Source organism: Gopherus flavomarginatus, chromosome 4, assembly GCF_025201925.1.
Source record: "Gopherus flavomarginatus isolate rGopFla2 chromosome 4, rGopFla2.mat.asm, whole genome shotgun sequence".
Classification (NCBI taxonomy): Eukaryota; Metazoa; Chordata; order Testudines; family Testudinidae; genus Gopherus; species Gopherus flavomarginatus.
In genome coordinates, this window is record NC_066620.1 from 127,379,465 (window position 1) to 127,406,336 (window position 26,872).

The 26,872-nt window shown below is 43.2% G+C and overlaps 2 protein-coding genes across 2 annotated transcripts in view; both read right to left on the reverse strand.

The window, feature by feature from the left end:
- The window catches only part of LOC127049179 (uncharacterized), a 419,610-nt gene that overhangs the window by 87,128 nt on the left and 305,610 nt on the right, over positions 1 to 26,872 (reverse strand). The gene's annotated exons all lie outside the window — the stretch shown is intronic.
- RWDD1 (RWD domain containing 1) lies at positions 1,396 to 17,410 on the reverse strand. Its single transcript, XM_050949893.1, has 7 exons — positions 17,263 to 17,410; positions 14,686 to 14,751; positions 12,587 to 12,717; positions 8,903 to 9,046; positions 7,219 to 7,351; positions 4,905 to 4,967; positions 1,396 to 1,712 (listed from the first exon to the last, which is right to left on the reverse strand). Exons 1-7 carry the CDS (start codon positions 17,333 to 17,335, stop codon positions 1,600 to 1,602), a joined length of 723 nt encoding a protein of 240 aa, XP_050805850.1. The 5' UTR covers positions 17,336 to 17,410; the 3' UTR covers positions 1,396 to 1,599.

Below are 26,872 nucleotides of genomic sequence, written 5' to 3' on the forward strand. Positions count from 1 at the left end.
AACATCTATTGCAGCTTGATCTATAACCACAGAGGAGTTGCAACAGAATAGTGTCTTCTCCCCTCCCTCCATGTCTTGCTAGCCTCCCCTCCTCCCTGCCACATTTCAATTATTCATTTTTGCTTCATATCTCTTGCCTTGGTTTATTCACTCTTTCCTCTATTTCTTCATTTAAAATGTTTTCCTGTTCCTTTTTATAAGCCGAATACAGCATCCTCCTTACTCTTATACCCACATTGACATGCTACATCTTTCTCCCATTAGCAACAGTCTTCCATTTCTCACCTCTCTCCACAGCCTGTGATCTTCCAGCCATCCTACTGCTCTTCTCCTAGATATACTATTGTGGAACACAAAACAGTGCAGCAAAGCACAGAGCCACTGATGACACTGTAATGCCAAGAAAACAGCTGGGCTAATATCTGCATGTTGGTTCCTGAAGCTTGGCTGGATCTTTGTGCTCTATCTTGTACTAACGGACTTTCACAATGGTTGGCTTCAACAGTGGTAATGCCAACTAGATTCACATCTAGACAACATGACACCTTGTAATTACTAAGAGAGACACAATATTCTGAACTGTTACTCAAGTTTAACTACAATGGCGTAGACTTGTACTCTGCTGATTGTAGAAAACAAGTCCAATTCATTAAATTATTATTTTCATAAGATTTTCAATAGGGCTAATTACTGCACAAGTTCAAAAGAGAAGTTGCCTTTCAAACAGATCCATCTAACTTTTGAAAATGATTTTAAGGCCTTCATCTCCTTTAGAACTTTATCCAAATTCTTTGTCTGGATTATGGCCAAAAAGTTAAAATTTGAAAACAAGAAGAATGAAAGGGTTTTCACTGCTCTGGTTTTATCTTTTTTAAAAAAATCATATCCAAGATGTCAATTTTATGTAATCTGAAATGGCCAAGTTATCAAACCACCTTTATAACGTAGAAACTATTTTATCTTTAACATCAGCAGTGTTATTGGTGCTGCTGTAGTATGGGGAAGAGGAAGGATATCATCTAACATGGAACTCTGAGGAGGTGGTATGAAGTTGGAAGGTCACCACCAGTCGTCTCTCTATAGCCGTTAATGAATAAGAGTGGTTAGAAGCACTATTAATAAATTGTATCTGATGCACTGTAGAGTCCCACAAATAGAGCAGTTTTATAGTAAGCACTCCCCATTTCTTCACCAGAACTTCCACACATATTTCAGGTTGAAGATAACAGAATAGATGCTCAGCACACATTTGAATTGTGGCACGTACAGCATCTGCTCTAGCACCTTGTCATCTTGCATGTCTGATCTCTTCAAGGGCAGTTACTGAGGTAAGAAGGGAGAGAGAACAGATGTATAGGTTTCTAGACTTCATACAGATTAACGATATGCCTAACATTTCACATTTGAAATGTTAAAGTCAATTTATTAATTATGATGCAAGTCATCAGAAGAGTATTCTCCTGAAATTAAAAGTTTTTTCCTTCAAAAATGAAAACCAATACATGCATGGTAGAGCCACAGATACTGTGGCTTTCCTGACTGCCTTTCTCCCCACGTATCCATGCATACTAATGACACAGCCAGTTCAGCAAATTCAGTCTAGTCACTATCTAAACCAACAGGGTTGTAATCAGTGTCATCCTCTTCATCATCCAACTCCAAGTCATCCATTTCCTGGAACAAGGATTCATCTACTTCCACACTGTTTCCAGCTGTAAGAGTGAAAAAAAAACAAAATGGTGTTTTACTATGGATTTTTATGAAAACGGCAAAAAGAAAATGAGGGGTTTTTCCCTTCATTCTTCAAATACAAAAGAAAGACACGTTGCTCTGCTACTTCTCTATCAGCTAGCTCAGTGGTTTTCAACCTGTGGTCAGTGGACTCCTGTGGGCCCACAGACTGTGTCTAAGATTTCCAAAGGGGTTCGCACTTCCATTTGAAATTTGTTAGGGGTCCGCATACGAAAAAAGGTTGAAACCCTCTGAGCTAGCTGAAAAGATCAGATTGTCTAAGAACCTTTGTGTCCTCTGCTTCACCACAGAGAACAATTCCCAGGTACCAACTATTTAAAGTTATTCCATGTTGCCGGTCCAAATTTAATTAACTTTACTGTTTGATTCATACATGTTGACTTGAACAGAATGGGGATAGATGGAAGAACAATCACCTCCTAATTTTTTATTAACTAGAATAATGATGCTTTCCCCACCCCAGTGCTTAACAAAGCTGATTGTGACACAGGTAAAATATCCACAGCCCATTGATGAACTGATGTTACCACTGCTAGTTCCAAGAGATGGCAATTGTTCTAAACTATCCAATTTATTCTAAGATAAATTCCTGGAAGCTGGAACTATGGCCCCAATCTCGCAAACACAAGTGTAAGTAAATAAATAAATAAAATCAAAGGGATGACATGTATGAAGTTACTCTACACTTATGTACAAAATATGGGCCTATGGGAATATTAGAAACACAACACCTCAAATCTACATCTAACATAATGCCACATGTCGCTTTCAGGACAGCAACTACTGGAATATTATTTGAGAACATCTGACCTACAGCAGTTTAGAGGAGTGCTGGTTAGACCAGCATAAGATCTTTCCAAATGCCTCAAGCCTCCCTCTTCTCAGCACATCAAGCAACAGTCTAAATTTTTCCAAACGAATTTAGCTCACGAAGCAGTATCAGTTACTTTATACAGAGGGAAAAATTGCAAAGCTATATGAGATTTACAAGGAAGCAACAAAACCTGACAAACTTTTTTCTTTAAAGTCAACCACCCTTTTTCATACATTGACTCCTTGTTACTGGTTAAGCACATAAAAAAGAACCATATTTTAAGGAACTGCTAAGGCTAGACTTATGGAAAAAACATGAAAAATATATTCAAGAGTTCTACATTTAAATCAGTTATGATGTCTAACAGGAAAAGGCAGAGCAGATAAAATTCAAACACTTGTACTTCCAAACAAAAAAAATGCCAACAAACCCCCCCACCACCACCACCACCTTGTTTCAAGGTTTCAATGGTGGTCATAGCAAGTCATAGGGCTTGTCTACACTACAGGTTATGTTGGTATAACTTATGTCACTCAGGGTTTGACTAAGCCACACCTCTGAGCAATGTTAAGTTACACTGACCTAAGTGCCAGTGTGGACACAGCTACCACCTCTCACAGAGCGGGCTCTCTCGGCATAGAATGTCTTCACCAGACCCACTACTATGCAGCCTATGCAGCTGCACCACTTTAGCACTTCTAGTGTAGACTAGTCCATAGAGATACCGTACAGCTTTGTACATTTTCATATTTCCTTCTGACAGCTACATAAATGACTGATAAAACCTCCAGTATGTCAAAGCTGGGTCTGCATGGAACAATGGTGACATCTACTGGCCTCTTAAAACAATTCCAAGCTTATATTTCTCACCTGTGCATATTTTACAGGAGGTCTCTGTTTTCAGTTAAAAGGTAATAATATAGAAAAGGTCTCAGATTTATCCACCTCCTTCCCATTGTGTATTAATGTCAGAGTTACAATATGGCACTCTATTAAAGTGGAGTTATTTAAAACTAAACCGCAGTTTCTTACTCATTCTCATGTTGTCATGCACACCTCAGTTGTGCCCATGGTAGAAGACACCAGAGCAACATCCTTATTTAGGACCAGATCCTGTTCTTACTGAAGTCAGTTGGCGTTTTGTCACTGACAGGAGCAGGACCAGATGCACACTAAACTAGGACCACTGTATGGTTTAGAAGTTAATGCTTTAAAGTAAAGGTCATTTACATGAAAAACAAAACTTGGTGACAACCCGAACACCTTTAAACAAAATGTGCATAGGGGTCTATTCTTCTGCTATAAAGTTGCTGACATCATCATCAACATGGCAGAACCAGCATAAAAACACACTCCCCAATTTGTATTCAGAGTTTTACTTGCCAATATCAGTGGCAAAAGAAGTTTTTACTGTTTTTTACTTCTGATAGACCTAAAGAGTCAAGAAAGCTAAGACAGCTGAATTCTATTGCTTCTTGTGCATCAACTGACTGAGTTAATAAGGCCCTAGTCACATGGGAAAATTATATTGGTTTAACTTAAAACTCTTAAAAAACTGGTTTTGAAGAATATATATTTTGCTAATGCTCTCAGTGTTTTTGGTTTGTTTCTTTAAAAAACACTACTTCACAATATTTCTAATTAAGAAGTTCTCCCCATATTAAACAAACATTTAAGACAACTTTTAACTACAACTAAGGCTAGGATTTAGTTATGGAGGTGACGACAGTCACAGATTCAGTGACTTTACCGGATCTCTGTGACTTCTATGCTGTCAGAAGCAGGACTGTGTGCCCCTGCCTTTCAACTGGGGCTGGCTGGAATCAGAACCCTGCTGCCCCAAGCACCGTGGCTTCCACCGTGGACACCCTCCCCCCAGCCCTGTGGCATGCCAGGCTTGGCAGGGGCTGCAGCTGGGCCACATGCCCCAGCCTAGTGGCTGCTGTGGAGCCATCCCTCCCCCCATCCCCCTACTGTGACCAGGGCTTGGCAGCAGCTGCATTTGGGGCCACACACCCTATTCTGCAGCTGTGGCCAGCTCCAGAGCAGGTGCTGTGTCCCCCTACAATGGCTGCGACCCCGCTGCAGCCGCTGGGACTCCATTCCTCTCCTCTACCTAGCTCTGCCCTCCCAGTTATTCTTAGTAAAGTCACAGACAGGTCATGGGTTCCGTGAACTTTTGTTTATCGCCCGTGACCTTTCTGTGACTTTTACTAAAAACAACTGCAACAAAATCTTAGCCTTAACCATAACTAAGCTACACAATTTGAACTTTAGTCAAATTTCAAATCAAATCTTTCAATAGTGCAAATAATACGGGAAAAAAACAGAAGTTTACCTTCTTCTAAGAATTGTATGTCAGATGTGTCAAGATTATGATCGGTTTCAAATAGCTGTTTTCCTAAAAAGAATAATAAATATTAAAATTAGTGATAGCTTGGAATGTAGTTACTAAAATCATGTAACATGAAATTTTGTAAGAGTATTTTAGAATTTTGATATTTAAATAACATCAAAGTAATATTTGATAATTTATGTACCTTTGGCATTTTGCTCAAATTATACTTGGACCAATTACTTCTTTGCCTATTAAATTTTAAGCTTTCTGGGCAGGTGTTGTCCATCTCTCTGGGATTCCTTCCCTTACAGGTGAAACAGGCCCTGCAAAAGGGCTCTATGCAAGAATTAATGCAGCCTCAGGCAGGGCTGCCCAGAGGATTCAGGGGGCCTGGGGCAAAGCAATTTCAGGGGTCCCTTCCATAAAAAAAAGTTGCAATACTATAGAATACTATATTCTCCTGGGAGCCCCTGTGGGGCCTGGGGCAAACTGTCCCACTTGTCTTTCCCGCCCCCGCGCCCCCCGGCCCGGGCGGCCCTGGCCTCAGGTGAAACCGATGCTGAGATAAGGGATACACCCCTACTGTCTCCTCTGGTTTTGCCTGCAGCCTGGAGGCCGAACACAATGCTCCTGAAGTGTCAAGAAGGAAGAATATGGTGCTGTGGATCCATCACATCTATGCACAACAGGTCAGATCGTTGTCTCCATGCACTGACTTGGGCCAATCAGGCCCATATTTGTTGCATTCAGCATATATTTGATTCCCCTTCCTACATGTGTCCATGTAAAGTAAAATGGAACCTTTTATAAAAATGGACATGAATCTTTCCATGCCCACATTATCTATCTTCCGAGAATTTAATGGAATTCATTTTCTACTGATTCTACAATCTACTCAAAAACCATTTAACATGCTTAATATTCATATTAAATTGCTAAAGACATCTATATTTGTATTGCTACTACACATGGCTTCTGAAAACCTGTCAGACTTAGCAAAATCCTTTCAAACATACATTTCCATGAACTTAGCCTAATAAATTAATATATATCCTCACAAGTTACATGAGAAGCTCTGTGTGGCTCGAAAGCTTCTCTCTCTCACTAACTGATGTTGGTCAAGTAAAAGATATTACCTGACCCACGCTGTCTCCTGAATATCCTGGGACTCCCATGGCTACAACTATACTGCAAAAAAACTCTGATACTCAGGAGCCAAATCCAGAGGTCCTTATTCAGTCAAACTCTCATCCAAGTCAATACCTCAGGCTCTGAAACCACATCTCTGATATCAACCTATTCCACACAAGCTACACCATTAGTATTTGTTTTGTTGGCACAACCCTGGTTCTCTTCATGCACAAGCAAATAGGCTTAAATGCAATGAAAATGATGCATTTCAGCTGTGTGGGAGGCCAGACAGCAGAAAGTCTCTATATGGTCTTCACCCTTTCTGTGCCATGGAGCCAAGCTCTGCAGCACTGCCCTGATTTTAAACATAGAGTGGATACTTTCAGTGGGCCAGCATGGTCCTAAAAAGAGAAGATATGGATCTATGAGGCTGTAATCCCATTGGAGGGAAGGGGTCAATGACAGGCCACAATCACTACTCCTCTCCAGAGGTAATTGCTGCAGCCACATGCAACCTGTACAGTTGTCTGGGGGAGAAGATTTCTTCCTCCATAGATAGTTCCTACAGGTAACTCAGACTTTGCCCATTTGATATCAATTTTGCCTCCCTTATGGCATATGGGCAGACTAAACAAAATTATACGAACAGTAGAAATATTGCAACACCACCAAACTCTGCTTCTAAACTTCTTAGAGCACAAGAGATAGTCTCTTCTTTATACTGGTTATCTGTCTCATGCATTAACAAATATATCAACTACTTTGTAGTAACAAACCAGAAACAATACCAACAGCTACATTCAGCTGAATAATTTAATGTGGAGCTGGCAATCTATATGTTCCAATTCAATACAGACTATCCTATTGTATCACACTCCATTTTCCTCCCCTTTCCAATTTTCCTCACCAGTCCTTGATGTAGTGAATGGGTTTCATGTGGAAAATGGAAACATTCGGGATTCACACTTGCACCAACATAAATGCTCAAGCCTCTTTTCTAAGGCACAACAATAAGAAGCTAACGCTCAATTTACAAGATAAATCTTCCCTGTTAACAATCAGACATTCATTGGCATCTGACAAATCTTTTAGTATAAAAATTAAAACTCTTGGACATGGTTTCATTATTTGACATTCTGGTCTGATAAATTGGCCAACTTGGAGAAAAACTGCAAAGTCATACCACTTAATTTATTTCTGCCTGATTGCTCCTCTTCTTTCATCTTTTTTCTTTTAATTTCTAGGAGCTCTGCATCAAACTTTGCTTTCCAGCTTAGGAAATTCTCGATTGTAACAGGGGTGCCATGGAAACATAGCTGCAAAAGAAAAACAGTTAAGAGTTCGGTGGCAAAGCAAGAGTGAATATTAATACTCTCTTTACGGTTGAAATTATTGTATGCCAAGAAGCAATAACTACTAGGCACCAATTTTAACTAGGTTTCTTATAGCAAATTAACCCACACTACAGTAAGACAGTGAAAAGTGTGACATTCTTGTTGCTTTTTACGTATAGCTTGCATATTTATTCACAGAAAACTACTGTAGAAAATCCCTGTTTTGATTTAGATCTATAATGCAATACCAATAAGATAAAGCAGCATATGCAAAGGTAGTGTACCTTATTAGTGGTTTAGGTCAAGTCACAATGAACAAGGGGCAGGTACATGAGTGGCAAGGATGGACAGATATGCTTTGTATATGAATATTTGCTATTAAAATTCCTAAAACCATAGAACAAGTTTATATTTAATATCTGTACCACAGAGGGATGAAATAGAGGGGGAGTCTTGCTGGTCCTATATCATGGAGGGAGAGGAGAATAATTGTTCCTTCCACCACCACCCTCATGTGGAAACTACATAGTGATCCTGCTGTGCAATCACATTCCTCCATACTATGGGGCCTCTAGAATGCTTTATGCTTGTAAAAGCCCACAGCCAAACCTCATAATGTGGGATTTCAGAAATGCTGTGCACTCTGAGGTGTAAATACCAAACACCAAAGAGCATGTGTGTGTGAACAGACCAGTGATGGGATCCAAACTGAAGGGATATTGAGTCCTACAACCATCTAGCTGCTACCGAAAGAAGTGAAAATTCAGTGGCGGAATTTCTTCTAACACATCTTGAGAATGGGAAGAGCTACTTAGTGATGGCAAATAAATACTGGGCTACAGTGAAGAGACTATTGGGTGTGGCTGACACTAGAGGTTGAGCCATTCAACTTCCTTTCCATCAAGTCAATCGACTGACAGAGGAGTGGCATTACCCCTCTTCTTGGTGGCATTCATGTTATAAAGGAGGGAGAGGAGGCATCAGAAAATTGAACAGCCGGCCTCAGTGCCCCAGGGACTGTTCAACATGTGAGAACAGTATGAGGGTAATCCAATATACTCTAGTCCCTTCTTTTCCTTATCCCTTCCTTCCACTTAAAATGGAAGCCACACGGAGGATGGCATAGAGCTTGTTAACGCCAGCTCTGCACTAAGTGGGCACTCTCTCATTTCAAGGAAGAATATTTGGCTAAAGGGATTATGTCAATGTCCACTCTCTGTGCTGTTTGGGGGTCCAAAGGGAGTAAAGTGGTCAGAGCACATGCCCCAAGCTTTTAAAGCAGTGCCAGAAGCTATTATGCATTCAGTTAATACCAGAAAGATTCAACCCGGAAAGTGCAATATTTATGATTTATTAAAACAATGAAGTTGTGCTCAGTGTGTAGCTACATCTGAAGTTTTAAATATTGCTTCTGGTTCTGCTAGTTGTGTGTGTCTGGGACAATTCTACTACTAGCCAATCGTACAGCAACCACAGCAGCTTTAGGAAGGAAAACCAGAAAACTGTTAGTTGAAAATGGAATACTTCACCCACCTTTTCTGCCTCCTCTGCTTCTCTTTCCTTCTGTTTCTTTTCCTCCTCTTGCCTTGTTTTTATTTGATCCACTATTTCATTTAATTTCTCTTGTACAGCTGACACTAGAGTGAAGATCATCACCATCCCCAAGTTCTCTTCTGCCTGCAACATAAAAGGCAGCAGCCCCAGACAGGCAATTCACTAGGCAAAATCGTTGTGGAGAGAGAGGTTACACCGTACATCTGTTTGGAAAATGTTTATGCTTAGTCCTATAGGAATGCAAGTTTCACAGCTGAATTGCCTTGCACCAGTTTTGGAAATTTAGTCAAATTTATTTCACTGGGTTTAAGCCACTTAAAATGATCCCAGGTGAGAGAGGAGGGAAGAGCAGCAGAACATCAGCACTGTTCTCTCAGGTCACTACTAGGGTTTAAAAATAGTAACCATTAAACTTACTAAAATTCTATTGATTAAATGATCAACCGTTAAGGAGTTCACATAGGCGGGGAACTATGGGTGCGGGGGGGGGGGGGGGGTTGCAGCATTCCCACGTTTTATGTGAGATTCCCCCTGCCGGGACCCCAGCCCAGCAGCCAGGACCTCGGATGCAGAGCTGGCAGCGGAGTTTAATCATTAACCAAAACCATTAAGATTGATACTTATTGGTTAAAAACGTTGATGTCCCTAATTACTATCTTCACAACAGGTTATTAATACCGTCTGATTATAGCCTGCACTTTTGGCAGGAAGGTGATACAGGGTGCTGCTAATTAACCACAAAAACCTGAACATGTTTGTTAAATTAAATAATTTTAAAGCAGTTGGGGACAGAACTCCCTACTGTCCTAGAGTCATTCTGGATCTGTCTACACTGCAGTTCAAAGCAAGCCTTCCAGCCCAGTAGACTGACTTGTGCTAACGGAGCCTTAGTTATCACAGTAAAGATAGCGACGTGGACACTGTGGCTCTGGAGGAGACTCAGGTTATAGCTCAAGCTCAGACCCAAGGGGTTCGGTGGGCTTGAGAGCCCAAGCTGCTAAAAATTACAGTACGGCCATTACAGGCTCACTCTCAGCTGCAGGGTAGACATACTCACAGGTGCTTATTAACTACCTGCACAAGCCAATACGGTAGCGAAGGCCGCATCTCAGCACTCTGTCCCCAGTCCTCACTGCTGTTACCAGTCCTATCAGAAACATGCATGCTAGAATCGTTCAGCTAGCTCACAGTTAGTAGCAAGATCTTGTCTTGATTTTTAGTTTCTTTCTTAAGTGCCTTAATACTTCCTTATACTCTAGTTGTCCAAAGACCTAGTGAGTTCTCTTTTATTTTGGAAGTCTTAATAATCAGGCAACTTACTTACACAAAACTGTTAAATACAATCAAAGGCATCTGTGCCAAGCAAAAGTTGTGGCGCAAGAGAGGTGTTAAACAATGTATTTAGAGTTTTGTTGTTGTGTTTGTGAATTTAAACACAGGAGCCAACTTAACCCTACTTTGTCATTCTCAGAGTTTAAGGCCAGAAAGAACCACCAGATCATCTTGTTTGATCGCCTGTATATCACAGGCCACCAACACCCACACACTAAACCCAACAACCAAAATTAGACCAAAGAATTACAGCCCACAGTAGACTAAACTATTATGTGCCATTGGCAGAGAATAGGAGGGACCAGTGCTCGAGACCTCTGCAATGACAGGATATTCATTAAGTGAAATATACCCAGATGATCCTGGCAAGCTACCTGCACCTACGATGCAAAGGAAGGCAAAAAACTCCAATGTCACTGCCAATCTGACTTGGGGGGAAATTCTTTCCCACCCCCACATATAGTGATCAGTTAGCCCACACGATCCAACGTCCCATCTCCAGTCATGGCCATCTCTGATGCTTCAGAGAAAACGAAAAGGAAAAAAATGGGGTGTGGAGGGGGAGATAGGGGAATCTCTTCCTGATCTGGACAAGTGACTGGCTGAAGCCCTTGAGCATGAGATTTTAGGAATATCAGACAAGAACCAAAAATGATCCTCAGGGCTGCGGCTGCCAAGCCCTGCCTCCCCACCATCACAAACAACTCTCTCATACAATCCCACTTGTAAATTTGTCCAGCTCTCTCTTAAAACTAACTTGTTTGCCCCACATCTCCTATTGGGAGGCTGTTCCAGAACCTCATTTCTCTGACAGTTAGAAACCTTCGAATTACTAGCCTGAATTTGTTGATGGCCAGTTAATACCAATTTGTTCTAAAGGACTAAATAGCCCTTCATCCTCGCTGGTGTTTATCCCTTTCATGTATTTATAGGAAGCAATCAGATCCCATTGCAGACTTCATTTTCTTAGGGTAAATCTATACTAGTGCGGAAGCAGGGAAAGAAAGAGAGGGTTTAAGTGCAGTCATTTAAGTATAAGAGACAGAGCAAGTATTTTGTCAAGTCTTAGCCTAATATTGCGAGATCTGTAGAAGCAGGGCTTACATCAGAAGCGAGTGTAAAACAGTAGACCAGTCAGTGTAACCTAGCCTTGAGATAATGATGTTTGAGAAGAGAAAGAAAAAATACTGGAATAGATAGCAAATAGCCTAAATAAAATGCAGATGTTTTTAATTAATGGACGTCACAAAGAGGTATATATGCTTGTATGATTTTGCTTGTACTTTGGAGAAACTGAGGCAGAGATGCTTTCTGTCAGTTGTGTCCTTCCCTTGCAACTGCATGTCCAGAATAAAACTCTCTCTGATTTTGTTGCTTCCAACCTGAGAGTGGAGTTCGTTTCTTCCACATTAGAAATATAAGTCGACCTATGTTAGGTCAACTTCACCACAGAAATTACTGTGGTGGTATATGTCCACACTACCCTCCTTGGTTGATGGCGAGTGTCCTCACCAGGAGCTCTTCCCAATTTAAGAGAGACAGTGTGGGGAGCTGAGAACCCAGTCTCTTAGCTCTGCTGGCAGCTCCCTACTGGACACCTGGCTGCCCCCAGCAGACTGCTTTACTCCCTCCTAGGGGCAAGAAGCTACTTGGAGCTTCTTGCCCCTTGCTCTAGCTGCCCTGCTTTCTTGTCAATTTCAGGATTCCTGCTATGAAATTGACAAGACAGCGAACAGCCACAGTAAGTAACGGGGTGACACTGCCTCACCCTAACTACACCAACACAAGCCCTAGGCCTCTCGTGGACGTGGAGTTATTATGTCGGTGTAGTAGGCACTTACATTGTCAAAAACAAGGCTGTAGAGTAGCCACTGACATTGTAGTGTAGACCAGGCCACAGGCTAAACAAGCCAAGCTCGTTTAGTCTGCTCTCATAAGATAGGCCCTCCAAAACCCAATTAGCCTAGTACCTCTTCTTTGTACCTTGTTTAAACATCACCATTTCTGAAGCTTGATCATGCATTTTTATGTGACTGAACTATTATTCTTACATGGCATTTAAAAAAAAAAAGAGCATAATGTTTTGTTTTAAATATACACTAGGAAACTTTTTATAACGGTCAAAAAGCAAAGTCTTAGGGTTTGGAAAATTAAACTCAAGTTGATGTCAGGGTGACTCCCCACAGCAGAATGCACAAACCAATTCATAAGACATATGCGCTTCTAAGTTTTGGTTAGCATCTGAATTTACTGTCCCTAATTCACCTCCCAAACCAATGATTTGTGAAATGACATCAATAAGAGAGTCAATATATTCTTAATTTGCCTTACCTGTTGTGCTAGAAGGCTTAATATGTCTGTGACATCATTATCTTCAAGGTTCTCCTGGGAGAATATTTCATAAAGTGGAGTTTCATCTGGATATTTTTCTCCATAGGTAAATTTAAGGGTTGCCTGAACAGCTACGGTACAAAAGGCAATCTTAGTGTGACAGCCTTAAACTTCATATATATTAACTCTTAATGTTAAAGTTTATATTAAACAAAACAATAGTTATTCTAACAATCCACAACAGGTTTTTAAATAAAAACAGTATTTTAAAAATGGAACTATCACCTTACATACATGCTGTAATTACAACAGTTGGTTTGAATATAATATCTGAATCTCAACTCATCATTAACCCTCAGAAGTGCTATAAAAGTTACCCATTACACAGGAGATAATTCTTAGCACTTACTAGCTGTTTACATGTTCAATTCATATTAGAAACAGTAATTAGTCTACGTAATACTCCTTTGAGGTACTACAGATCAGCAAGCAATATCACCTTTTAAAGAACAAAGTAAGGCAGAGAGATTAAGTGACTTGTCCAGAGCTATACAGTGGGCCAGCAGCAAATCCAAGATTAGAATTCAGGAGTTCCTTGCTCCCAGTTCAGTGCCAATCTAGTCCATCATGCCACCAAAAAAATGTCTTGCACCAAACCATTATATAGCCTATTTGTACCACAATATCTGGTTTGTAAATACCCTAGTCAGCATTTGTACAGTGACCAGAGACTGAGTACTGAGCAGCTAGTCTGTGATATGAAGACATACTGAACCATTATTGTGACTGACTGACAGAGCTTCCTGCAGTTCTGAACTGCTATACCAGGGGCCGGCAACCTTTCAGAAGTGCTGTGCCGTGTCTTCATTTATTCACTCTAATTTAAGGTTTTGCGTGTCAGTCATATATTTTAATGTTTGTAGAAGTCTCTTTCTATAAGTCTATAATATATAACTAAACTATTGTTGTATGTAAAGTAAATAAGGTTTTTAAAATGTTTAAGAAGCTTTATTTAAAATTAAATTAAAATGCAGAGCCCCCTGGACCGGTGGCCAGGACCTAGGCAGTGTGAGTGCCACTGAAAATCAGCTTGTGTGCTGCCTTCGGCACTCGTGCCATAGGTTGCCTACCCCTGTGTTATACACTTCAAATCTACACTTTACATAGACTGTCATGTTTTAATGATTAAGGACATGCTCTTACGGACTTCAACAGAAGCAGGATCACACCCAACCAACAAACAACTACTAGTGACAGGTTTCAGAGCGGCAGCCTTGTTAGTCTGTATCACCAAAAACAACAAGGAGTTCCTGTGGCACCTTAGAGACTAACAAATTTAGCCTTTTTATTTTCCACTCCATGCATCTGATGAAGTGGGTTTTAGCCCATGAAAGCTTATGCCCAAATACATTCGTTAGTCTCTAAGGCCACGTCCAGACTAGGAATTAAAATCGATTTTAGATACGCAACTTCAGCTACGAGAATAACGTAGCTGAAGTCGAATTTCTAAAATCGAGGTACTCACCAGTCTGGACGGCGCGGCATCGATGTCCGCGGCTCTCCGCGTCGATTCCGGAACTCCGTTCGGATTGATGGAGTTCCGGAATCGATGTAAGCGCGCTCGGGGATCGATACACCGCGTCCAGACTAGACGCGATATATCGATCCCCGAGCAATCGATTTTAACCCGCCGATGCCGCGGGTTAGTCTGGACGAGGGCTAAGGTGCCACAAGGACTCCTCGTTGTTTTTACATTTCTAGAGGTAACAGTAAGCTATACTTTAAACATCACAAGGAATTGTTCTGATTGGGCAAGTCTAATGATCAGAACATATTAACAGTAGATTCAGAGTTCTTAAATAACAGATCTAGGAAAACATAATTGTAAACTATTCTGAAACACCAACTACCGCTGTAGGCTTACTCGATATTCAGAGCCGTTTACATAAGGCCAACCAGATTTCCCACAGCAGGTTATTTCACATTATGTCTATTAGAGATAACACGAAGGACACAGATTTTTGGGATAATATTTTAAAACAATCAGGCCTTATAATTTTAAAAGTTATAAAGAAAAGTTTTCCCCATGACCAACTTACTTTCATCATTTTCTCCTGCTTCAGATGTCACTGTGATAGTGAAACTTGTTGGGTTTTCTGATAACACTGTAAAAAAAAAAAAAAAAAAGAAATAGTAAATAAATGAGAGATTTTTAAAGTCTGACACCTTTTCTTCACTAGCATATTGGTGCTACCTTGTTCCTAGTATTCCATTAAACCGGAACATCTTTAGGTCTCTAAGAAGCCTCCAATACGTTAATTTTTTTCTCTAGATTAAGAATTTTCTCTTCTTGATGATGCAATGTCTGTTTTGTTCTTCTGCTATTACAGAGTGTACATGTATCTCACACAAAATGTTTGTTCACCAAAAGGATATAGATACAGTGCAAATCTAATTTTGATTAAGTTTTTCTCTGTTAATATGTCGGTTTATGAATTAATTATATGCATACTGAATACCAGGTGCTTGCTGGGTCTAAATGCAGCTGCTCATTCACTACCTATTCACTACCAGCCTCACTGATGAGCAGAAGAACTGCAAAGGGTGCATTTCTATTGTTATTATAGGAAGAATATGTAGCAACTCTACAAAATAGAAATAAGCTCCTATAGATATTTTTAAAAAACTACCGGAAAAGTGGGAAGTACTTTTCAGAGAAAACAGAAATGCTTGGATCCTGCCTCAAAGAATCAGCAATTTAACTTTGGAAGTGATATGACAGGTGTAGGCAATTAATTGCTGACATGAACAATTTAGAGATGGAAGTTAAATTAACCTAAGACCACAAACCCAAGTCTTAACCATCAGTTACACACCTTATGACAGGGGTTCTCAATCTGGGGGTTGGGACCCCCTCAGTGAGTTATGAGGTTATTACATGGGGGGTCATGTGCTGTCAGCCTCCAACCCAAACCCCGCTTCACCTCCAGCATTTATAATGGTGTTAAATATAAAAATGTGTTTTTAATTTATAAGGGGGGGTCGCACCCAGAGGCTTGCTGTGTGAAAGGAGTCACAAATACAAAAGTTTGAGACCACTGCTTTATGAGGACTATGTAGGGAGCCCCTAGAAGAGCAGCACCACAAGGGGGGGTGTCTCTGACAACTGTACATAATCTGGGTAGAAGGATGGGCATGAGACCCACAATTTTGCATATTAGTGGTTCCAGTTCATTGTACAATTTTTTCAGAGAGGCTGTAGCACTTTGCCTGGAGTAATGGCCACAGGGGGACTCTATTACAGCCCATGTTCTGGATCTGCACTGGGAAGACAGAGTGAAATTCAACTGATTATTCAGGAGCATAAGCAAGTGAACAAATTTTCATCAAAAATCTTAAAATCCGACCTAAGCCCTGTTGTTGCTGTTGCAAGCTACAATATACTTTTTTCTGGGCTTGAGGAAATCCTGGCAGTGAGAGTTGGCTCAGGTCAAATGGCATTTTACAGCTTTGATCTATGACTTCATTATGTTCAAGGATTCTGCATCTTGAGTCACTGGTAATAACTTTGGCTTAACAACAAGCTAAAATAACTTCAGCACAGATTTTAAAAGGCTGACATAAGCAGCAAGACAATTAAATAAGAATCTGAAAAAGAAAGAACCCCAGCACTTGCACATTTAATTAAGTCTAGAATAAGAAGAGTTTGGATTTACTGCCACTTCCTTTACCTCACAGGTCTTTACAAAGCAATAAGCAAAACTGAATTATTTGGGGGAAGCTCTGTCTTGTGTTTTACAGGGGGGTAGACTAGATTATCACAATGCTCCATTCTGGCCTGTGAAACTATGAAAAAAGAGGCAGGTATTGGTAATGCAACAAGTAGGGAGGCAAGGAGAGCATCTGTTACCTGCTCAGCAATGCCACATGCCTGGTGAGGATCAGAAACGAAGAAGGAAAGCTAAACAGGGCATCAAGTTAACTCATTTTTGTCTTTAATTTCCACCCAGGTGTCCACAAGAGCCCTGCTTGTAAAAGCTCGCCCAAAGGTGCTCGCCCTAGAGCTTCCCCGGCCTCCTGCTGGAGCAGGGTGAGTTAGGAGTGCTGTGGCCTACCAGCAACGAGGGGTGCCACAAAAGCCGGACTGACACACGACACGAAAAGCAACTCAAGGTCAGGAACCTACGGAGGGGCCGGGAGCAGCCCGGGACTAGTGAGAACTAACCCAGCGCGGGCCAGTCGCTCTGCTCAGCGAGGCAGGTGGCAGGGGAGTCAGCCCGGGTGCGCTGCCCCGCGCGCCGGGGAAGCCAGGTAACTCCACAGCACTCCCACGAGGCTTGTGCCGTGTAACCGGCGTATTTAAAGAGGACCAGGGACCCCGCACCTGTTGGACCCTCTTTGCACGGGCCAAGGTGGGGAGGAGGGGGCGCTGCTAGGTGCGTGGCTGCTGCCTCCAGCGCTGGGACACAAAGAGCGGCTCCGCCGCCCCCAGCCCGCGGCTCCCTGCCCGGCCACGAAGCAGCAGCAGCCGGGAGGCGCTTGGGGAGCTGCGCGCCGTGCACAGAGCGGGCCCCGCGTCCACCCCTGCCCCGCTGCAGGGAAGCTTGCGCCAGCCGCCACCTCCCTGGGCCGGGCCGGGCCGGGCCGGGCTCCCCCCGCGCGGCGCCGCAGCTGACCTGTGAACGAGTCCGGGTAGATGGACTCCAGCGCCTCCCGCTCGTTGCGCTGCTCCTCGCTGTAATCGGTCATGGTCCCGCGCCGCCGGCCATGGAACGCTCCGCCACGGCCCAGCCACCCGGGCGGCCGCGCAGGCGCACTCTGCTCCGCGCGGCGGCGGCTGCCGGGGCTGCTCCCCAGGCAAGGGGGAGGAGCTGAAGCCGTGACACATTCCCAGCTCTGTTCTCGACCGGGCAGGTCTGAGCTGACCTAGGCAGCCGGCAGTTCCCCTCCACCGTGTGGTTTGTCTACACGTGGAGTGACTCTGGATTAGCTGTAACAGGCGCTCCGTGTGGACGCTTGTTCCGGTTCATCTTAATCCACTTTTAAACGGGAAATTACTCGGGAAGAGCTATTGCTGATTCACTCCATGCGTGCACACAGTCACGAATAAGAGTGTTTCAGTTTGAAGGACTTTAAACCAGTGTAAACTAGCGAGACTAGTCATCCGATTTGGAGTCAGGCGTCAGTCCTCTTTTGGGGTGCCTTATCCCCCCCCCCACCTGGACAAAATCTGACACGCTTTGTCCAATGCCAGACAAAACTTGGACAAAATCGGAGATAGTTTTGTCTGGCATTGGACAGTGTGACTTCAAAAACACCATGCAGGCAAAATCACGTCTGTGGGGTCGCGGGGGGGGGAGTGATGTGCTCTTAAAAGAGGGCCCCCACACACTGGTGTATGTACAAACTCAGCCAGCAGGGGTGGCCCCACGCCGTTTCTGGAAGTATCAGTTCATCCTTTATGCAGGGAATGTCGCAGTGGCCACCCCACCATTAACTAATTCAGAATAGAGCATTTTTGTTCTGGAATAAAAGTATCTGGCAAGGAGTCAATCGGGAGTAGTAACCTGCCTAAAATTCACACCCTGCCTTAATCCACATTAATGTCCAAGTCTAGACTGACTGTTGGTTGTTTCTCTGTCACTGACAGCCCCTCCCCCTTCGCTGCTCTGCCTTTCCCTGCCCCGCCCTTGGGACGCAACCAGCGCCACTCGTCAGTGGCTGTGTTAGGTCTGAGGCTTGGCTGTCACGTGTTGGGGGGGGGCGCTAAAGCGCGACGGGGGCTGCAGACTACGCCGGGGGTCACGTGACGCAGGAGCGTGTCTTCCTCGTTTCCGCCTCTGGCGTCAGGGCAGCCTGGCCGTGATGGGTGGGGGAACGGGAGTGATTCGGTGGCAAGGGGCGGGGACGAGCCTGGGCCTCCAGCCGGTGCTTGGCGAGATCTGCAGCAGGGGGCGGATCGGGGCTTTGCAGGGGCATCAGACCTGCAAAATTCAGATATTCTGGCTCATAAGTGCTACTACTGCAGAGCAGGGCTCCCGGGGGTGCAAGCAGGGCAATTTTCCCCAGGCTCCACAGAGGCCCCCACGAGACTATTCTATAGAATTGTAACTTTTTTTTATTTATGTGCCCCCAAAAAATTGCTTTGCCCCAGGCCCCCTGCATCCCCTGGGCAGCCCTGTTGCAGAGGCGAACCTGGGGATGGTGCCAAGGTGCAGTGTAGTAAAGTGCTCTCCCTAGGAATGTGCTACTTACTGTACTGAGCATGTTCAGTTCATTGCTGAAGCCACTGCCCTTCAGCCCTGCCCTTATTAACCATAACATTCTGCTGATTGCTTTTGACGGGTTAAAAAGTGGCAAAGGGGGCGAATTGGAGGAGGGGGGTGGCCAGGGTCTGAGCAGGGGGTGAAAATTTACTGGTCTGGGAGGGGGTCAAGCAGCTGGAGGCAGCATTAGGAAAGAGGTTAAAGGGAAAAATCAGGAACAGGGGGGAGGTGAAGTTAAGCCCAGGAGTGAGAGGCTGTCAGAGGGCAAAACCCTGGCACAAGCAGGGGCAGAGGGGGTAGCAGTTACCCCAGTGGCACTGAGACACCAGTGCTTTGCAAAATAGTTTGTTGGGGGCAGGGCTGGGTCCAGGGTTTTTGCCACCCCAAGCGCAAAAAGAATAAACAAGGGTGACCAGATAGCAAGTGTGAAAAATCAGGATGGGGGGGAGGGTAATAGGAGCCCATATTTAAAAAAGCCCCAAATATCGGGATGTCCATATAAAATCAGGATATCTGGTCACCCTAGAATAATAAATGGACACAAATCTGACATCAGGAATCATAACACTGAAAAACCAGTAGGAGAACACTTCAACCTCTCTGGCCACTCAGTAACAGACCTGAAGGTGGCATCCGACAAAGTGGGTGTTCACCCACAAAAGCTCATGCTCCAAAACGTCTGTTAGTCTATAAGGTGCCACAGGATTCTTTGCTAATTTTGCAACAGAAAGACTTCAAAAACAGACTCCAGCGAGAAACTGCTGCCTTTGAATTGATTTGAAATTAGATACTATTATCTCTGGCTTGAATAGAGACTGGGAATGGCTGAGCCATTACACTACTTGAATCTATTTCCTTATGATAACTATCCTTACACGTCTTGTCAACTGTCTGTAATTGACCATCTTGATTATCACTACAAAAGTTTTTTTCCTGCTGATAACAGGTCATCTTAATTAATTAGCCTCTTAGAGCTGGTACGGCATCTTCTCTGTATGTGTGTATATATATATATATGTTTCTTATATGTTCCATTCTATGCATTCAGTGAAGTGGGCTGTAGCCTACAAAAGCTTATGCTCAAAAAATTTGTTAGTCTCTAAGGTGTCACAAGCACTCCTGTTTTTTTAATGGAAAAAAAAAAGTTGCCATCCGCAGCACTTCGGCAGCAGGTCCTTTCCTCTGAAAGGGATCGAGGGACCCACTGCTGAAGAGCCGAATGTGCTGCCCCTTCCCCTTGGCCTCCCCATGCACATGCTTGCTGCACTGGTGCCTGGAGACGGCCCTGGTTGTGCGGGGCAAGAGGCTTTTTTATTTAAGCAGAGTGGCTTTTTTGTATGGTCACACAAACTGAGCATGCTCAGTAACATCTGCTGAAGCCACTGCCCTTCACCCTGCCCTTATTAGCCGTAAAAAATCTGCTGACTGCTTTTTACAGGGGTTAAAAAGTGGCAAAGGGGGCTAATCAGACCAGGGGGCTGGCCAGGGTCTAAGCAGGGGGTGGAAATTGACTGGTTAGGGGGGTCAAGCAGCTGGAGGCAGCAGTAGGAGAGGGGCTAAATGGCAAAATTAGGGCTGAGGGGTGAGGTGCTGGCGGAGGATGACAGAGGGAAAAACCTGGCACAGGCAGGGGCACAGTGGGTAACAGTTACCCCAGTGGGATTGAGACACCCGTGTTTGCAAAAATGATGGGGAGCAAAGCAGCTTTTTTTATTTCCCATCACACAGATAGCACCTCTCAGCATCGGCTTCCCAGGGCTGGGTTCTTAAAGGCACAGGCATCCCAATGCCTAGTCAATGCAACTCCTCTTTGTCTGATCTAACCTACTGAGGCTATGCCTACACTACAAAATTCAAAGTGCTGCCGCATGTGCCAGTGCTTCTGGTAATCCACATCAATGAGGGGATTAGCTCCGAGTACTGGGATTCGAGCCTGTCCACACTAGTACTCTAAAGTGATCAAACTTGCTGCACCCCCGGGGCGTGATTTTAGAGTGCTTTAACTTGCCTGTGTAGATAATCCCTGAGATTTAATTCAGTGAAACATATCCCCTCAGAAACAAAGAATCACTTATCACTATATCTGATTGCATAGAGTCTCCCAGCAATTTTCCAAGTTGTTTCATCTGCTGCTGGGATTCCTTGAATTCCCTGAATTTTTAAATTTAATTTTTTCTTCTCATTTTTGAGCTGACTGAAATTCTGGCCTAGTGTCAAAATTTTGTTTTGAGTCAATCCACCAGTGGAGATTGCATTTTTGCAACTGTTATTTAGCCTCTCAGTCTAGCCTTAGTGTTTTTTCGCATGCCATTGTGTACAACTTGATTCTCAAATATTCAATAAAGGCAGTATACTGTCTCCTATAACGTCTTTCTCCCTGGAAAAAAATCTATTGTAATTTTTGCAGAAAATTAGAACTGCCATCATGGGTTAGACCAATAGTCCGCCTAATCTAGTACCCTGTCTTGTGACAGCGGCCAATGCCAGGTGCTTCTAAGGGAATGATCAGACCAGGCAATGACTCAGTGAACCATCCTATTGTCCACTCTCAGCATCTGGCAATCAAAGGATATGCAAAGCATGGGCCTGCATCCCTGATTATCTTGGCTAATAGCCAATGTACTTATCCTGAGGGCCTGATCTAATTCTTTGTTCAACCCATTCATAGTTTTGCCTTTCAAAATATAATGAACACACATCTACAACCCCAAGATACCTTTACAACCACAAGAATTCTAAAATCATGAGTTATACACCCTCGAGTCAACAAATTTTAATAAATGATATTTTTTTATGTGCCTCTTTGTTTCTGAGCCTGTAGGGTGCAGTAAGGCCAGTTCCAATGCCTTGAGCCTAAACGAATCTTAGTCTACCCTCATACTTTCCTGTTACTTCTCCCAAACATTTAATGTACCCAGGGGCAGCTCCAGGCCCCAGCACGCCAAGCGCGTACTTGGGGCGGCATGCTGCGGGGGGCGCTCTGCCGGTCACTGGGAGGGCGGTAGGCAGGCTGCTTTCGGCGGCATGCCTGCGGAGGGTCCGCTGGTCCCGCGGCTCCGGTGGACCTCCCGCAGGTGTGCCTGCGGAGGGTCCGCTGGTCCCACGGCTTCGATGGAGCCGCGGGACCAGCGGACCATCTGCAGGCACACCTGCGGGAGGTCCACCGGAGCCGCGGGACTGGTAACCTGCAAAGCACCCCCCGCGGCATGCCGCCATGCTTAGGGTGGCGAAATGACTAGAGCTGCCCCTGAATGTACCTAAGGCCATATCTACACTTTAACTGTGGGTTAACTCAAGTTATGTCAGCATAGAGTCACTATGGTTACTATGTCAAGTATCAGGAGGTAGCCATGTTAGTCTGTATTCACAAAAACAACAAGGAATCTGGTGGCACCTTATCTGTTGGTCTTTAAGGTGCCACCGGACTCCTTGTTGTTTTTACAGTTACTATGTCACTTGTGTGCCTGCCTCCTGGACTCCTTGTCTCAGCAGTCAGGGTACTCACCAGTAGCACTTGTACAGATTCAGAGTGAGGTGCACCATGAATAGATATCCCACTGTATTTTGGGAAGCTTTGGTTTGGGAGTGTATGCTGGGTACCAAACAGGTCAGATGGGTGGTTGTGGCCACGGGATCCAACTTCTTTTAATGCATTGTTAACTATCCACTAATTTTATATGTATCCTGTACATAAACGTATACATAATGTTTACACCTTTTTTTCTAAACCCAAAAACCTGCCTGGCCCTCCTCACTGTCTGCCATCTCACACAGAATCATGGAACTTGCATGGCTCTGCACTATTGTCATGAGCGTTTGCACCCAAAGATGCATGCTCCTTTACTATTTGCAGATCAGCAAACATACATGTGGAGTGTGACATACTCTACATTCTTAATGAAAATATGCTTATGATCTGAATATGACATAGATAATATATACTTTATGCAAGATGGCTGATGTGGGGTATCATTGCAAAACTTAAGACCTATTGACTGTGTTTATCCAACCTGTATGCATGTAACGTTTGTATCTGAGGCTAGAAATATTGACCATGTCTCTGTATTTCAAATGTGCTCTGTTGGATGAGGCCAGACAGATTACCCCAGGAACTATGTGTAATAGGAACCTTTGAATGATAGTGCTATATGATGGGGACTATTTGACCAAGATCAGATACCTCTACACAGTGGGTGCTGTTTGACCCAGGTGACAGCACAAGAGCCTTCCAGAGACTGAGGGGAAGAAAAAAAAGGTGAACAATGACAGCTTACAAGAACAACTGGAAACACTCAAGGTACAAAGACTGAACAGTGAGAAGTGATTGTCCCAGCAATCAGGATGATGGGAAGACAGATACTTCAGCTCAGCTCAGCCTAGTGAGAATGAGAAGGATCTGACATTATCAACCACTGAAAAATAATCCAAGTGTGTATAATATACCTTGTGTCCTCATTATGCAGACATAGGCCTTTTTCTCACTGCTAATAAAACTAATGAAAACAACACAAGTTAATTTTTAACAGTGAAGACAAAGGCTAAAGAAAACATCTCAAAAATTAAATGAGAGCGCAATGAGGTGACATGTGAGTACCTCAGTTCTCAGTGTAATTTTTGTGGTGATATCTCTTTGCTCCTTATGCGTGTGTAACAGTGACAGAAGTAGAAGTCTGTGTAAAGCACAGTGGTAGATTTTCTGCCTATAAGCTTGCTTTCCAAAGGAATTAAGTATTTCACATATTATTTATGATGTTTTTCACTACTCTCAATATTTTGTGTGCATTCAACTTTTTTTTTAATAGACTGTAAGACCTACTATGCAGTGGAAAGGGACTAATAAAGATTTCTTTTTAAATGTTCAGACTTTCATTAAGGGTTTTTCATGCAATAGCCATGAAATTCCACTTGCCAAATATCTTTTAAACAGTCCTGAAAATATAGGAATGTGGGGTTGGTTCTCTTTTCTCCAAAAATGTGTGTGATATCAAGTGTTTGTCTAATGGGTATTTTGAGGATGGTGACTAAGCATCTTGTCATACAGTGAAAGTGTCACTTAAGATTTCTTGAGTAATAAACATGTACATAAGGCTTAAATCATAATTTAAATCATTAGTCAGGAAGACTCGATTTAATCATGGTTTTCTAGATAAAAGTGCATTCTTGTTGGTTGTTTTAGCCTTAATACATATTCTTCACAACTCAGAGTTAGATATAAGTTTCATTTCTGGAAGGTACACAGTATACATTTTTAAACAGTGATTTATTTAGAAAACTTTTAAGAGAAGTTTTACAGCTATATCAGAAAATGAATGTGTGACATTCTATTCCTTGGGGGAGTGTACCCTTGTCATAAACAGATGGTTAAGGGTTAATATATCTTTTTCCTGTAAAGGGTTAACTAGCAGTAAACCTGGAACACCTGACCAGAGGACCGATCAGGAGACAAGATACCTTCAAATCTCGGTGGAGGGAAGCCTTTGTTTGTGCTTTCTGGGTTTTTTCTTTGTTCTCTCTGGGTTCTGAGAGGGACAGGCATGGAAGCAGATATCTCCAAGTTTCTGAAACAGCCTCTCCTGTTCAATTTAGTAAGTACCAGTTAGAAAGGCGGTTTAGTCTTTTTGTTTGTTTTCTTTATTTGCAAATGTGTATTTGCTGGAAGGATTGTATCTCTGTTGCTGCAACTTGTATTTGTGCTGGGGGGAGGATTCTCCCTAGTGTCTATAAGCTGAAAGACCCTGTAACATTTTCCATCTTGATTTTACAGAGACAACTTTTACTTTTTTCTTTCTTTTATTAAAAGCTTTTCTTATTAAGAACCTGATTGATTTTTTGGTTATCTTGTGTAAGACCCAAGGGGAGGGAGTCTGCACTCACCAGGGAATTAGTGGGAGGAAGGAGAGAAGGGGGGAGGAAAAGCCTGATTTCTCTCTGTGTTAAGATTACTGTCTCTCTCTCAGGGAGAGTCTGGGAGGGGGAAAGAAGGGGGGGAAGGTGAATTTCCTCTCTGTTTTGAGATTCACGGAGTTGAATCACAGGGATCTCCCAGTGTTACCCAGGGAGGGGAGAATCTGGGAGGAAGAAAGGAGGGGGGAATGGTTTATTTCCCTTTGTTGTGAGACCCAAGGGGTTTTTCGGTCTTGGGGTCCCCAGGGAAGGGTTTAGGGGCCAGAAAGTGCCCCAAAACATTATATTTTTAGGTGGTGGCAGCTCTATCATTTCTAAGCAAGTAATTAAGCTTAGGGGGGGTTCATGCTGGTACCCCATCTTTTGGACGCTAAGGTTCAGAGTGGGGGTTCATACCATGACAACCCTGTATTCCTCATTTTCATAAATTGTGATCTTACATATAAAGCAGGGCCGGCTCCAGGCACCAGCTGAGCAAGCTCCTGCTTGGGGTGGCAGATTCTACAGGGTGGCATTGCGCCCAAACCTAGGGCGGCACAGCTGCTTTTTTTTTTCCCCCGCTTCTCCAGCCGCCATGTAGGGTTTTTTGATTTGTTTTTCCCCTGCTTTGCCGGCTGCGCCATTGTTTCCCTCCCTCCTCTCCTCCCCTTCCCCCCCTTTGCTGCTCCAGCTGCGTGGTTTTTGTGTTGTTCCCCTCCCTCCCTTTGCCTCTCCAGCCTTGCTGTGTTCTCCCTGCCCTGCTTTGCTGCTCCGGTGGGCCTGCCCCCCCCTTTTTTTTTTGCTTGGGGTGGCAAAAAAATCAGAGCCGACCTTGATATAAAGCATGCCATGTAAGGTGTTAGGGTTAGGGTTACACACCAAACCTGTCCAAAGGAAAGTTTATGGCATACGTTTTTTCCTTTCAGCTTAACCTAGAGATGTGCAAAAATCTGGGAATACAATGTAGCTTCACCAACCCATACCATCCACAAACCTATGGACTAGTTGAAAATACAAACAAATCCATCAAAAGGTAATTTTAGGGCAGGGAAAATTACAGTATTAATAGAAGGGAGAATGCACTATGACAGAAGCTACAAATTGCTTCAAATGTTTAGTACATCAATACTCAGCTTGTCTTTTATTTCAAGTAAAAGGAATTATCCCACTGCACTAGGATGGCCTCTTTACGCCTTTTCAATTGCATACAATTTCTCACATGCCTACGGTGTAAGAAATTGCTATCTGTAGGAATTAGCTTCATCAGATTGCAGTGTTACAGGTAGCACATCTCTACAGATTGCAGTTTCTTACACATATATGTGTGTGAAAATGCTATCTGTAGGACCGGTCTATCTTGCCTTTAGTAAGGCTTTTGATACTGTCTCCCATGACTTCTCATAAACAAACTATGGAAATGCAACCTAGATGGAGCTAAAATAAGATGGGTGCAAAACTAGTTGGAAAACAGTTCCAACTGTAGTTATCAGTGATTCATAGGCTGAAAGGGCTGAGCCAGGCTGAAAGGGCATAATGAGTGGGGTTCTCCAGGAATCAGTTCTGGATAAGTTTCTACTCAAATCTTAATCAATGATTGAGATAATGGCATACAGAGTACAATTATAAAGTTTCAGAGGGGTAGCCGTGTTAGTTTGGATCTGTAAAAGCAGCAAAGAGTCCTGTGGCACCTTATAGACTAACAGACTTATAAGGAGCATGAGCTTTCGTGGGTGAATATGCATCCGACGAAGTGGGTATTCACCCACGAAAGCTCATGCTCCAATACGTCTTAGTCTATAAGGTGCCACAGGACTCTTTGCTGATTATAAAGTTTGTGAATGATAACAAGCTGCGTACGCACAAAATGGGAAATGACTGCCTAGGAAGGAGTACTGCGGAAAGGGATCTGGACCACAAACTGAATATGAGTACTCTGGAAAGGGATCTATGCAAAAGAACAGAACATCACTCTGGGATATTTGCTGTACTCTGCGCTGATTAGGCTTCAACTGGAGTATTGTGTCCAGTTCTGGGCACCACATTTCAGGAAGATGTGGAGAAATTGGAGAGAGCCCAAAGAAGAGGAAAAAAAAAAAAAGGTCTAGAAAACATGACCTATGGGGGAAGCAGCATCTTT